General features: G+C 38.6%; 1 protein-coding gene across 1 annotated transcript in view; it reads right to left on the bottom strand.

Moving 5' to 3' along the window:
* Positions 1–14,685, bottom strand: part of bop1 (BOP1 ribosomal biogenesis factor) — a 73,473-nt gene that overhangs the window by 40,685 nt on the left and 18,103 nt on the right. The window contains exon 5 of the mRNA XM_053492830.1: positions 9,980–10,135. Coding sequence (XP_053348805.1) covers positions 9,980–10,135 — 156 coding nt within the window. The remainder of the gene's footprint in view (positions 1–9,979; positions 10,136–14,685) is intronic.

Raw genomic sequence — 14,685 nt, 5'->3', positions numbered from 1 at the left:
GATTAAATATTTTACAGTGATGTCCAAGGTGCTCCGGGTTGGTATTGATGTTTGCCCTGCTATTGCAATTTTTGGGGTTCCACGCGTCTGGTCTCAGTTTCCTTTCAAACAACTTGGCATTTACCTCTTTAATGGCTAGGCGCCGTATTCTGATCCACTGGAAATCTGCTAAGCCTCCTACTGCTCCTCAATGGCCCGTAGATACCATGTTCTTTCTTAAACTAGAAAAGATTAGATGCTCTGGGAGTAGTTGCTTTTTTTTTTTAAATGGCAATCTTTTATTTCATATTTTAAATCTCTCAATTTTCTGCCTTCTGTTTAGTGTAATTATGTTTTTTTATATAAGTTTTTTTTATTTATTAATTTATTTAAAAAAAATTAGTTATTTATTATTTTTTTTTTTTGCGTGTGTTTTTTTTCTCTCAATGTTTGGGGTGTGGTTCTTGTTTGATTGTACTTGATGCTTGCTTTATTGTTCTTTGCATGTTTATATTGTTAAAAATGGACAATCGCTTAAATTTATATGTCATGATGACTACACATCATGGTTTTTGGTTCAAACAAAAGTTTGAACCAAAAAGAGGTCCTTTATCAGGAGTCCTCCCTAAAGCTCTGATTATATATTTATTTATATATAGATCCTGCTACACTACACCATTAATACCCACACTGGCGTCCATGCAGGACGTTTTAGTGATGTTTGACGCCTCTGATTGTTCTTCCGGTGTTGTGATATTAATTCCACTCTGTGACTGGACACTTACACAAAATGTCCTTTTTATGAAACTATTAAACATTAATAATTAAAAAGTCTACACACTTTAAACTGATAGTCAGAAGCAGCAGACCAAAGCACGCACGTGTGTGCACTAAAGTCTCGTCTAGACGTCCCCTGGTGTCTGTGTGACCTGCTGGGGCACCGCAAGAAGCTGAAGATCCAGGTCCAAAGAATACAACTCTCTGCTTCCCCAGCAGCTCCGGCCTCAGCACCCTCATGATCAAGCCGACACCTCCTAATTCATGCGGGTGGGACGGGATGGGAGGCTCGCTCCTAACTGTGTGCTACTGGAGATTTGAGTGTTGATAAACCCGGATGTGAACACATTTCTCCTGAGAGGCGCTGAGTGTTGAGAGCTTCACAGGCAGCGTGAGGAGCCAGGAATAAAGGAGGAGGAAAACTGACAGACGTTATAGCGACACACAGAACCCCTCTCTGTGTTTGGGCCCCAGTGATAACCTCTGTGCTCCAAGGACATGATCAGAGCGATATACAATATACCATTTATATACTAGGACTGCTTACGGTAATAATCTCTCACCTGCATCAGAGATGTCCAAGCACAAGTAGTGTGCTCCACGCTCACTGTTCTTACTTTTCTTTTCACTAACTAAGATTAAACTGACGATAAAGTCTACGGGGCGGTACTGACGTCCACAAGTCGGTACGGAAGCCCTGCAGACATTATATTCAGTTATATTATCTAAGGCTACATCCACATCACAGGCCACACTGTTAAAATGCGATTTTTTTGGTCAGATCAGGTTTGCATCTCATCTCAGTTCACATTCGTGATTATAACTGACTGATCGGACTCTAATGCTGACGTGTATGTCTGAAACGCCACGCCTGCACTCCACTCACAGACGTCCCCGGTGGCCTCCACTGCTAAAATGAAACCCACGCGCTGCCGGTGCAGAATGATGTCATCGCCGCACGCCATTCATGCGGCAAAAAGTCACATGAATTCCAGACCTGCCCGTTCTCATTCACGTCACATGACCACGTATAGAATATATTCTACGACATGTAAACATCATACGACTATATAATAGACACCAAGTTTTGAGTCTCTGTGGACATTTGAAACAGGCCCAACTTCACCCCCCTCCCCCACTCCCACACACACCGCCTCCTACAGTCAGAACTGACCGAGTGTCTGTAGGAATACATTACTGCTTCTTATGCACTCATACAAAAAGCGCCCCTTGCGCCCCTCCTGCCCCTCCACTGAGCTGCTGGTAACCATCAGGGTTTTTTTTTCTCACTGCAGTAGCTGCTCAGTGGTCAGAAGACGGAGTTGCAGTCGGCCTTATTCCGCAATGTGTCTTCATTCATTTTGCTGAGCACATGGAAAAGCCATTCCTGGGGGGGGGATGTGTTGGTTTTCCTGCCGGCAGTTGCCCGTATTCCCTCTACACTCTGCTCACAGGAAATGGCCCATTATTACAAAGGAAGGTGGAAGAGGAGGGAGGCTTAAAACGAGGGATTTGAAAGTCTGGAGTTTTATTTGTAGACGACTCGTGCAGAGATCCGAGAGTGACTGAGCATGTGCCGAGCGCATCCGCCATCACCAGGTAAAGAAAGGGACTAATTTAACAGGGCCCGAATGTCACATGACCTCCCCGTAACCACACATGGAGCAGAAACTCATGAGTAGAGAGGCGAGCACAGGGCTTGAAAAAACACATGCAAGACTCAGCTGAGCTGAAACAAGCCCTCACTGAAAAAAAAAAAAAAAAAGGCAAAGGAAGTGCAGCAGGCTCGTCTGGAGTGAAGCTTGACAAGAGAAAATGTGAAGATGTCCATCTATGGATTCTGGACAGGAAGAGCACTGGAAACCCCTTCTCTATTTACTGCAGCTCGTTTGAGTTGATCGGATCAACTGAAGGTCTAAGAGTCTCGGGTACTGACCCTAGAACAGGTTCTCGCAGTGAGAGACCTGATGGGGTCTGCTGCGCTGGTGGACACGCTCTACCACATGTGGACATCTCTGAATGACAAACCTGAGAATAATCATCAAACAGGTGATGAAAAAAAGATAAGGGAGAAATAAATGATCAGTATTCCCTGGCGTGTAACAGTGAGTCGCCCACATAAAGCCCTACAGAATGCTACCACATCCTGGAACAGCCCCAAGCATGCTCTGAAGAACCTGCAGCACTTACAGAGTAAAAGGGGAAGGTGGTCACAAAATCCCGCCACCCCAGCCACATACACACACACACACACCACCCCCCAAGACACACCATGCAGGGCCCGAGCCCAAAAACAACACCACTGTTCACAGGTCAGTCCAAGCTGGCAGGCAACTGCCAAGAAGTGTTTTGGATGGCTGACGTTTTCAGGTCGTTCACCCCGACAGACTCTCCAGCCCTCAGTGAGCCACGGTTTAATGATTTTCAATGGAGCGTTTAAATTAAAGAGAACAGGAAGGATCCTTTAATGGCCCCACATGCAAATCTGAGAAGTCACAGAGCTCCTGGTAATGAAAGAAGGTCTGCATCACAACTCTGGAGGCCTCTTAAAGTTAGCGTGGAGAAAAAAAAAAAGAAGGAAAAAGGCAATCTAGTACAGACTTTAGAGACAAGCAGAAACTTCAGGGAAAGTGTTGAAGCAGCTCAGTAAACCCCATCTCCAGCTTTTACTTCACCACAGGAGATGTTTCTCACCTAATCATCCAATAAACCCAGCAGCTCCAATAAGTTTAAATCATTACGCTGACATCTGTACCATAAGGCAGTCTCACTTCTACAACGTTACACTAATGCAACAGCATTAAATTGCAAAATAAAAGCCAGGCATGTTGGGTATCGACTCAGTTACACATCACGATTCTTTTGTGTGGCAATTCATGTACAGTCACACTGACTCCACACTTAACTTATTTATAATAATTTTTTTATTTATATGTTTGCATCGGACATAGTAAAACATTGCAGATCCTCTATAATCCTACAGGGGGAACTTAAGTTTCTTTCACACACTGGCCGGCAACACAGCGTCCTGCGTGGTGGGAGGGAATAATAATCTTTAAAAATAAGTAAAAATAATAATAAATAAATAAATAAATAAAACTAAAATATTTTATACCATAAAATAGTTTTAAAATATTACAAATAAAGAAAAATCCTTGGTCTGTAAACAGCGGCATGCAAACTTTTGACCACTGATGAGGTTCTGCGTTTGTAAAAGTAAAATTTTAGTCCTAATTTTAGAGTTTAATAAACAGTCTGTTTTTAAGCACTCATTTAACTCTAGAAGCGCCGCGCCAGTGTCACTTACTTTTAACGCGGTTCACCGGTCATTTTGACCGCCTATTGTTTTAAATGGGAAGCTGTTGCTGACACACAATGATCGCTAGATGGCGCTTTCACCCAAAACAAAAAGTTTAGCTCCAAGATCAACTTGCACTTGGACAATGTGCCATTCATTCCCGTGTTGATAATCAGCGGTATTTTTTTTTTCATATTCAACTGAGAAAACCTTATACAGAGTCTCTAAGGGGACAAAAGAAGAGTAAAAAAACGGCAGAAAAAAAAAACAAGTCATCTAATCCTTCTCCCGAGTTGTACAAGCAATGTATTGACTTACAATCAGAATTTGATCTTCTTTCACCAAAAGAAACAGAACGTATGTTGTTACAGACTCGGGGAACGTATTATGAATATGGTGATAAATCAAGTAGATTGTTAGCACATCAGCTAAAACGACAGCATGCCTCACGCCTAGTACCACAAATTAATAATGACTTAAATATTATTACTGCTGATCCTATAGAAATCATTGCAGTTTTTAAATCATATTAATCCTCCCTTTATAAAATCTGAATGCCTTAAAGATGATATAAAATTTAATGATTTCCTTTGAAGTATTGATATTCCTGTTATTGATACAATATCTGTAAGGGACTTGGATTCTCCCTTATTTCTTGAAGAAATCAAAGTTTCAATTAAGGCAATGCAGTCTAATAAAGCTCCAGGCCCAGACGGTTTTTCAATTGAATTTTATAAAAAGTTTATAGATAAATTGGCACCATTGCTTCTTGGTGTGCTCAATAAATCCTTCGATCAGGGCTTATTACCATCTACCTTTAACCAAGCCTCAATTGCTCTTCTTCTTAAAAAAAGGAAAGGATCCCCTTCAGTGTGGATCATATAGGCCATTATCATTGCTGAATGCTGATGTGAAAGTTTTGGCTAAAGTAATTGCATACCATTTAGAAGATGTTTTACCACGTTATATCTGAGGAGCAAACTGGTTTCATAAAAGGACGGCATTTGTTTTTTAATAGTTGTACACTTTTTAATATAATTTACTCCAAACAAACATCTGTATCTCCTGAGGTTGTAATTTCACTGGATGCTGAGAAAGCTTAGGGTTGAGTGGGAATACTTGTTTGCAGTATTAAAGAAATATGGGTTTGGTGATGAATGTATTGTACTCCTTTAAATATCTTGGTATTACAGTGACTCGTTCTCTGTCTGACCTTTCTCATGCCAACTTTTCCTCTCTTATTGCTAATGTTAAATCTGATATTCAGAGATGGAGCAATCTGCCTCTTTCTTTAGCCGGAAAAATCAATGCAGATAAAATGACCATTCTTCCTAAATTTCTTTATTTTTTTCAATCACTTCCTTTATTTCTTCCTAAGTATTTTTTTGATTCCTTAGATAAAATCATAATGTCTTTTCTTTGGGCTGAAAAACCTCCTAGAAACCGTAAGACCTTACTACAGAGATGTAGACTTAGTGATGAACTTGCTCTGCCTAATTTTCAAATTTACTACTGGGCTGCACATATTTAAAAATAAAATTTTTGGATAAACTTATTTGAATCCCCATGGTGCAAATTAGAGTTACTGTCTTGTAAACCACCCTGTATATTAGCTCTACTTTGCACTTCATTTCCAATCAAACCTGCTCAACACTGATAACCCAGTACATTAATACACTTGAGATTTGGTATCAGTTTAGACACCACTTTAAATTTGGATCTGCATCAGCAATGGGTCCATTGCATAAAAATCATTTGTTTCCCCCGTCACTTTTAGATTCAGCATTTTTATCATGGCAAGACAAAGGCATCACACATTTTTATAATTTGTATGAAGATGGAGTATTTAAAAGTATTGCTAGTCTGTCCTCGGAGTATGAGCTGCCTGCATCTCATTTTATTTTGTTACCTGCAAGTTCGCAACTTTGTATCCAAGCGTTTTCCTAATTTTCCTTCTATACCTCCCAGGCAGCCCTGGGAAAATCTGATCACATTTAATCCATATCAGCGAGGTCTGATATCAAGAATCTATAATTTTATTTTATCTTATGGTGATTGTAAAATTGCTAAAACCAGAGCTGCTTGGGAAAATAAACTGGGATTGCAGTTGAGTGAGAAATGTTGGGGGAAGGCTATAGACAGAATACGCTCCAGCTCTTCCTGTGCCCGTCTCAGTCTTATTCAGTTTAAGGTTTTGCACAGAGTCCATTATTCCAAATCAAGGTTGGCTGAAATGTTCCCTGATGTTGAGGACAGATGTGACAGGTGCCATGCCTCTCCTTGTAACTTAAGTCACATGTTCTTTTTGTGCCCAAACCTGCACAACTTTTGGACAGGTTTTTTTAATCTCATGTCCACTATACTTGGGGTACAGTTAAGGCCATGTCCATTAACTGCTATATTTGGCATTACAGATGTTTCAGTTTCATTAAGTTTTGCACATAAAGACGTCGTCGCCTTCTCATCTTTGTTGGCCAGACGTACAATACTTTTACACTGGAAGTCCGTTAATTGTCCCTCAATCTCTCAGTGGGTTAAAGATTTATTATTTTTTCTTAAGCTAGAAAAGATAAAATATACACTGAGAGGTTCTAATATTTTTTTCACAAATGGAAACCATTTATTGTTTATTTTGCAAGCTTACAGGTACTGCCTGAATGATTATCTGGACTGGGTCAAGCATCGGACTGGATGTATGACCAATCTAAATCACACATTAGTTTGAGCCGAAGGATGCCAGGATGTATGTGTGTGTGGGGAGTTTTTCATTTTTCTTTTCATTTGATAATAATACATTTAATTAGTTGCTTCTGTAATGTTTATGTATGACAATTGTTCAATAAAAAAAAATGTTGAAAAAAAGAAAAAAAAAAGTCATGTTTTGCATTATAACCCGAAGTTTTTGGCATGACTTTTTTCTGCTGTTTTTTCCTCCTCCTTTGTCCATCTAGGAGCTTTGTACTAAAACAAAAAGGAAAGCTCTACTTAATTTTATATCGTTTTGAGAAAATTCATTAGTTTGTTCATTTTATTTGAAGCTTCTTAATTTGGAAAAAACAATGTAGTCATAATCAAAGGGGTTTTTGTTAGACAGATATGAGATCAAAACATCAAAAGCAAACATGTTCCCCAGAGGACACAAATGTGCGTGCGCTGCAGCCTGTCCCTTTTTTAGCAGACTTTTCTGCTACCGCAGATCAATTTATTAACTTGTAATATATAAATTTTAGGAATATATTAACGTGCAAATATTTATTTGAGGGTACGCTGCCCCTTTTGCTCCTGCGTAGAGCCGGCCTCGATTATACACACATTTTTATATTATATATATATATATATATATATAAAGAGAGAGAGAGAGAGAGCGAGAGAGAGAGAGAGCGAGCATCTTTATACATTTGGAATCTGCATCTACATTTTTAGTTGCATGTATAAAATTAGTTTCAGCTGAAACTCATGATCAATGGTGTTGGGGTACTTATGTAGTGATAATTAGTTTCAGCCAAATCATTAAAACTAACAATAGACTATGGCACTCTCTTGAGAAGGGATATGAAGGTGTTATTCATTTATTTATTCTCTACAAGGGCGCTAACTGCACAGACCATACTGTTAGCTTCTTGTACTGCTTTAAAAATTCTAAATATTAAAAAATCCAGCTTCTTTTTCCTCAGAAAAGTGAAGTTGTTCAGCTGTTTAGTGTCACTATGTCATAAACAGTCAAACAACGTGGACTCATCGCTGTGTTCGTTGTAACTGAAAAAAACGCTGCAACTGCTTCAAAGTCTTTCCACTCCGTGACCGCTGCAATCTGACACGACACTACGTTAGGCTACGTCTTGACTCATTTGCATACAGATGGTGATTGGATGTTTACAGAGGGCTCAGGGGAGGTGTGTGTGCGTGCGCACTTCTTGTACAAATTCTAAATATACTCTAAAAAAAGAAACGTCCTCTGACTTTCAACTGTTTTTACTTTCAGTAAACTTAATGTGTAAATATTTGTATGAACACTAAAAGAGTCAACACCATAAGACAAACTAAAAATGAGTGGGGTAACATCTCACAGCAAGAACTGACAAATCTGGTCCAGTCCATGAGGAGGAGATGGACTGCAGTACTTCAAGCAGCTGATGGCCACACCAGATACTGACTGGTACTTTTGATTTTGAGCCTCCCTTCATTCAGGGACACATTGTGAAACATTTTTAGTTTATGTCTTATGGTGTTGACTCTTTTAGTGTTCATACAAATATTTACACATTAAGTTTACTGAAAGTAAAAACAGTTGAAAGTCAGAGGACGTTTCTTTTTTTGCTGAGTTTATATACATACATACATATACAAACATATACAGTGGAACCTTGGATTACGAGTAACGTGGTTTACGAGTGTTTTGCAAGACGAGCAACAATTTTTAATAATTTTTTACTTGAAAAACGAGCATTGTCTTAGTTAACGAGCACCGAGTATCATGTTTCACGCATGCGCTTCTTGTTTTAACAACGAGCGTTACGTCATCACAAGTGAGCCAATGGTTTTTCTCTCTCTTGCAGCAGAATTGTACGTAATCGTCTCTCCTGCTGGGTGAATACACACACGCGCTGTGTGTGTGTGTGTGTGTGTGTGTGAGATGTGCACACATTAACGGAGAGACCGTTTTTAAAACCGTTTAAAAATTAGCAAGGAACATCGCTAGTCACACTCGCGTGAGTGCATACTAACGGGATTACTACTGTAAAGTAAAACAACAACAACAACAACAAAAATTAAACAGCTCCTCACCTTTAAAAACAGTCGCGACAGAGAAGAGTTTGTGTGTTTATTTGGCAACCTGAGAGAAGGGGAGCTGTAAAGCCGAGACCTATCGTCTCCCTGCTGGGTCTTAGTGCTTGCAGTGTTTTTAAGTGTGCGTGTTTGTGTCTGTGTAAGGCAGAGAGTTTGTGTGTTTGTTTGGCAACCTGAGAGAAGGGGGCCGTAAACGCGAGCGAGCCCCCCTTCATCCCCCCTCCTCTCAGGTTGCCAAATAAACACACAAACTTCTCTCTGTCGCGATTGTTTTCAAAGGTGAGGAGCTGTTTAATTTGTTTTTTTGTTGTTGTTTTACTTACAGCAGTGATCCTGTTAGTATGCGCTTACGTGAGTGTGACTAGGAATGTTCTTTGCTAATTTTTAAATGGTTTTAAAAACGGTCTATCCGTTAATGTGTGTGTGTGTGTGTGTGTGTGTGTGTGTGCGCGCACGCACATTTTACACACACACTCTGGATGCACAAACGAAAACCCTTATCTGTCGGGGTTTAATTTTACATTTTTTTAAGGTAAAGTACAGGTTAATTTGTTTAATTTTTACTTTATATTTTGTATTAATTATATTTATGTATTTATTTTTTTGGGCTGTAGAACGAATAATTTAAGTTTCCATTATTTCCCATGGGAAAATTAAATTTGGTTTACGAGTGTTTTGGAATACGAGCCCACTTCCGGAATGAATTAAGCTCGTAATACGAGGTTCCACTGTATATATATACACACACACACACACACAGATAAATAGTTTGAAGTTGTCTAGTTTAAAGTTTTTTTTTTTTTCTTTTTCCCCATTGCGGTCAAATGCCCGCTGCTTCTGGTGTTAAAATGTCTTCTGATCTGTAACAGGAAGGGATTAGTGCCTGTAAACCAAAACAAAGCCAGCAGGAGGTGAGGTTTAAGCTCTCGGTCCACGGCCCCCTGGTGAAGGTTTAACACGTGCTTTAGACACATTTACTGGAAAAGACAGAAAATGTCTGAGCTAAATAATCAAAACTGATAATCACAGACAAAGCTAAATGTTATCCACACCTGGCAACTTATAACATGGCAATAACATGTTTGGCCAGATGTCTTCCGTCATCTGACGTCTTTAGTAAAACGTGAGCTGTCCCACCTCTTCATCTGATGTGTCCTGGTCGTACTCGTCCACCTGAGCAGAGACGTCCAGCCACTTGACTCTGTCCGATGTCACACTCTTTCCTTCTGTTTCATTCTTTTCAACTGCAACCTTTTGCTTCAACTTTCTGTTCTTGGGTGATTTATTATCACTCTGCAGAAAGAAAAAAAAAACACAAAGTCTGTAAGTATATATTAAAATCTTTTAATTTAGAAAAAACAATGTCATAATTAAAGGGGTTTTTGTTAGACAGAAATGAGATCAAAACTTCAAAAGCATGTTCCCCAGAGGACACAAATGGTAAAATGTTCAGCAGTGAAATGTTCTCTACAGCTGGGTCTCAGGGTCGCGTCCTGTCTGTGTCCAGGAGTCTCCTGGTGTAAGGACAAGTTTCTGTCCCGGAATCTGTCACGTTACTGCGAGCTATTAGGAGACGAGACTTGAGTTTAGCCAAAACTACGGTTTATACAGAGCGTGATCAGCGCCGTGGAATCCTACACACTCCTGTGTAAAGAAACTTCCAGCAGGATTTGGTTACCATGGCGGTGGGCCAACATCAAACAGACATAAGTCTAATCAATCTAATAACTTCAGATCGAAATCAGATACCAGTAGAGGGGAATGACGGTGAAAGAGAGGGAGGTCGGAAATCCCCCACACACTGAAATTTGTTCGATATGAAGTTTGTACAAAGTCCTGCATTACTGTAACTGTAAAAGGTGAAGGACCGTTAAACTGAGCGTAAAGAGACTGTTATTTTCATCAGCTGTTCCTACTCAGTGTGTAGTACAGAGCGCTTGTTCACCCTGAACAGACACACGGACATTCATTAGTAGGACGAGGACAAACTGAAGTAATCAGTGTGGATTTCCTCCTGATGTTAGCATGGACGGTGGACCGGCTGATGAAAAGACGAGGATTGTGTGTCAGTGTCCAAAGTAATGAGGCGGACAATCAACGTAAGAAATCATCTCCCACTAGAAACACAGACGTCTTCATAACTTGGCAGCAACGTTGCATTTCAGAAATAGATTAGACTGAAGGCTTAGGTGCAGAATTTGCATCTGTTTTTTATTCAGCATTTTATTTCACTTACAAACAGAACCGAGAGGCAGAGACTCTTCCGGAGACGAACAGCAGCACAGAGCGTTGTTAAAGAACAATGTAATGACCCCTCCTGGAGATATAAAGCATTATTATTAGGTTTCAATGAATCAGATTTACCTCTGAAAAAAAAGCTGTATTTTGTTTGTTTATATTTAGAATTTTTATAGCAGAATAAGATGACGACAGTTTGGTCTGTGCAGTTAGTGCTGGGAGTTTTCCTCGTGGGCCGGCCCAGTTCGTACGCATATTATATATATATATATAATAATAATAATAATAATGAGTTAGTATGTGTATATATAAAATGACGGAAACCATAGTATTGTATCTCTTTTCTACTCATACGAATGAGTGCGTTGATCGCGCAGGCGCCGCCGACAAAGAGCGTATTGTTGCGGTAGAGGAAGGTTGATTTACGACAGCTGTTTACGAGAGTGTAGTCCAGTGCGGGAGATGCATTGTGGGTAATGAGGTCCTGTGTGTGAATGCGAGATGTAAGCTGGTATATAGAGCCTGAGTTTTGTTTTCTTTTCAGCTGGATTTAAGTGCGGGATCCACCCGAAAGGTTGTACTATAACCTGACAATGCTGCTACTGATTTTATTTCAGCTTGCCTGTTCAGTTTTTTTTGCCATTCTTTTTAAAATATTGTCTTGTCTTGATGTTCTTTCCTTTGTTTCTTTGTTTTACTAATATGACCCAATATATGTTCAGTGATACTTCAAATATGTTTACAAGCATTGATTTATATATTGTGTTATATATTTGTGTTATATTTTTTTATACTTTAACTGGTGTTAAAAAATTTATATCTACATTAATGAGAGATGGACCAGAAAGTCCAGGGGCAGTTTTTGGTCCCAGTCCGCCCCTGGTTAGTGCCCTTGAATAGAATAAATGAATGAATAAGACATTCCAATCCCCTCTCAAGAGAGTGCCATAGTCTATTGTTAGTTTTAATGATTTGGCTAAAACTAATTAACACTAACCTAAATCATTGATCATGAGTTTAAGCTGAAACTAATTCTATACATGAAAATGTAGATGCAGATTCCAAATGTATAAAGATGTGTGTGTATATATATATATATATATATATATATACATATACATATACATAATTACCATATATATCATCGCTATTACTTGACCCTGAAGTTTAGTTTAGCACACAAAAAAACAAATTAGTCCTTTCTGGTAAATCAACTGCATATGTTTTTTTTTTTTTTTTTTTACAGTAATTCATAAAAAATTAGTATACATTGTACAGTACAAGGTAAACACAAAAACGATTACAAAATGAAAAAAAAAACTGTCTACTTTATAAACAGCTCAGTACACTGTTCCCTCCCCCTTCCACTTGGCCATGTACTGCGCTAAACGGCAGCACGCTCCCCCACCCAGCTTAGCACCCTGCTTAACACTCAGTTCACATGCAAGATTTAGGTCAACAACTGGCACTTCCAGTAGACCTCATTGTCCTGTTGTCTAGAGAATCAAGCTTATTGAACTTGGTCTTTTTTTAAACGCCTTTATTGTATGTAAATAAATAAATAAATAAATAAATAGCTTAAATGGATTTGTTTTCTTTTTGTGGCATTATTTATTTCAGTTTGTCCACGCTGTAAGGTGTAAATTTAGCTAAGGTAAATGAAGCATGTCTTAAAACATAATGCAAATCAAACATAGTACACCTGTCCATAAATAAAAAGGAACATTTAGACCAAACTATATTTCACTTAAATACACAGATTAAAACAAGGAAAGAAAGGTGATGCGGACAAATGGAAGGAGAAAGGAAACTGAGACATCAGTTTTCGTTATTTTCCAAATTTGAATATATTCAAAATTATACTCAAATGATCAAATCCAACTATGAAGCCTGATTTAATTGTTACCATCTAACATTTTATTTTCAATTAATTTTATGTTTTGCTGGCGAAATACATTTTAGGCGAGACGTCTGCTTGGTCTTGTTAACCCCCAATACAGCAAATTCCCCCATCAGCGAAACCGGTTTGATAACTTCACACCTATCGTGAATAAGCCATTACAGTAACTGGGGGGTTTGCTGGTGTTCGGCTCGGAGCGGGCTTTCGCGTTGCATTCAGCGAACAGACTATATATTAATTGTTGCATTTCAGGGGGAGTATGTCTGCAGTTTTATAGATAAATCTGCTCATATCTGAGGGATTGTGTGTGCCTGGTGTGACTCGGGCAAGTGTTGTGGCCATCCTGTACCTGTCACGCAGGTGTGATATTCGGATGTACCGATCCTGTGCAGGTGTTGTTACACGTGGTCTTCCACTGCGAGGATGATCAGCTGTCCTTCCTGTCTCCCTGTAGCGCTGTCTTAGGTGTCTCACAGTGCGGACATGGCAATTTATTGCCCTAGCCACATCAGCAGTCCTCATGCTTTCCTGCAGCATGCCTAATGCACGTTCACGCAGATGAGCAGGGACCCTGGGCATCTTTCTTTGGGTGTTTTTCATAGTCGGTAGACAAGTCTCTTTGGTGTCCTGCGTTTTTAGAACTGTGACCTTAAATGCCTACTTTCTGTAAGCTGTTAAGGTCTTAACCATTCCACAGTTGCATGTTAATTAATTGATTATGGTTAATTGAACATGCATGGAATACATTGTTTAAACCCTTTACAATGAAGATCTGTAAAGTTATTTGGATTTTTACAACATTATTGTTAAAATACACAGTCCTGAAAAAGGGAAGTGTTTTTTTGCTAAATATATATATATATATATATATATATATATATATATATAAATAAAATAGCATGCATATTTATACATTTGTACATACATTACACTACCGTAAACAGCTGTCGTAAATCAACCCCCCTCTCCCGCAACAACACGCTCTTTGTCGGCGGCGCCCGTGCGATCAATGCACTCATCCATATGAGTAGGAAAGAGAGCAATACTATGGTTTCCGTCATTTTATATTTATATATATATATATATATATATATATAGATAGATACATAGATAGATAGATAGATAGATAGATAGATAGATAATGCTGTGGTAAGATCTGATTTATTCAAACCCATTAATAAAGCTTTATATCCCCAGGAGGGATCATTACATTGTTTTAGCATAGATCTGCTCCATCTAAAGCACTGTCACACACACACAAAAAAAAACCCAGACAGTTTTAAAGTTTCAAACAGAATGAACGAACTAATGATTTTTTTAAAAACGTTATAAAATTAATTAGAGCTAAATCTCCTTATAAAATATAGCTGATTATCAATGCGGGAATGAATGTCGAATTGACGATATTCCACGAAAGTTTATATATATATATATACACACACACACATACACACACACACAGGTCCTTCTCAAAAAATTTGCATATTGTGATAAAGTTCATTATTTTCTGTAATGTACTGATAAACATTAGACTTTCAAATATTTTAGATTCATTACACACAACTGAAGTAGTTCAAGTCTTTTATTGTTTTTAAATATTGATGATTTTGGCATACAGCTCTTGAAAACCCAAAATTCCCATCTCTAAAAATTAGCATATTTCATCCGCCCAATAAAAGTAAAGTGTTTTTAATACAAAAAAAGT

This window comes from Clarias gariepinus, chromosome 3 (genome assembly GCF_024256425.1).
Source record: "Clarias gariepinus isolate MV-2021 ecotype Netherlands chromosome 3, CGAR_prim_01v2, whole genome shotgun sequence".
In the NCBI taxonomy this organism is placed as follows: Eukaryota; Metazoa; Chordata; class Actinopteri; order Siluriformes; family Clariidae; genus Clarias; species Clarias gariepinus.
This window is presented reverse-complemented; position numbering and strand designations above follow the sequence as displayed.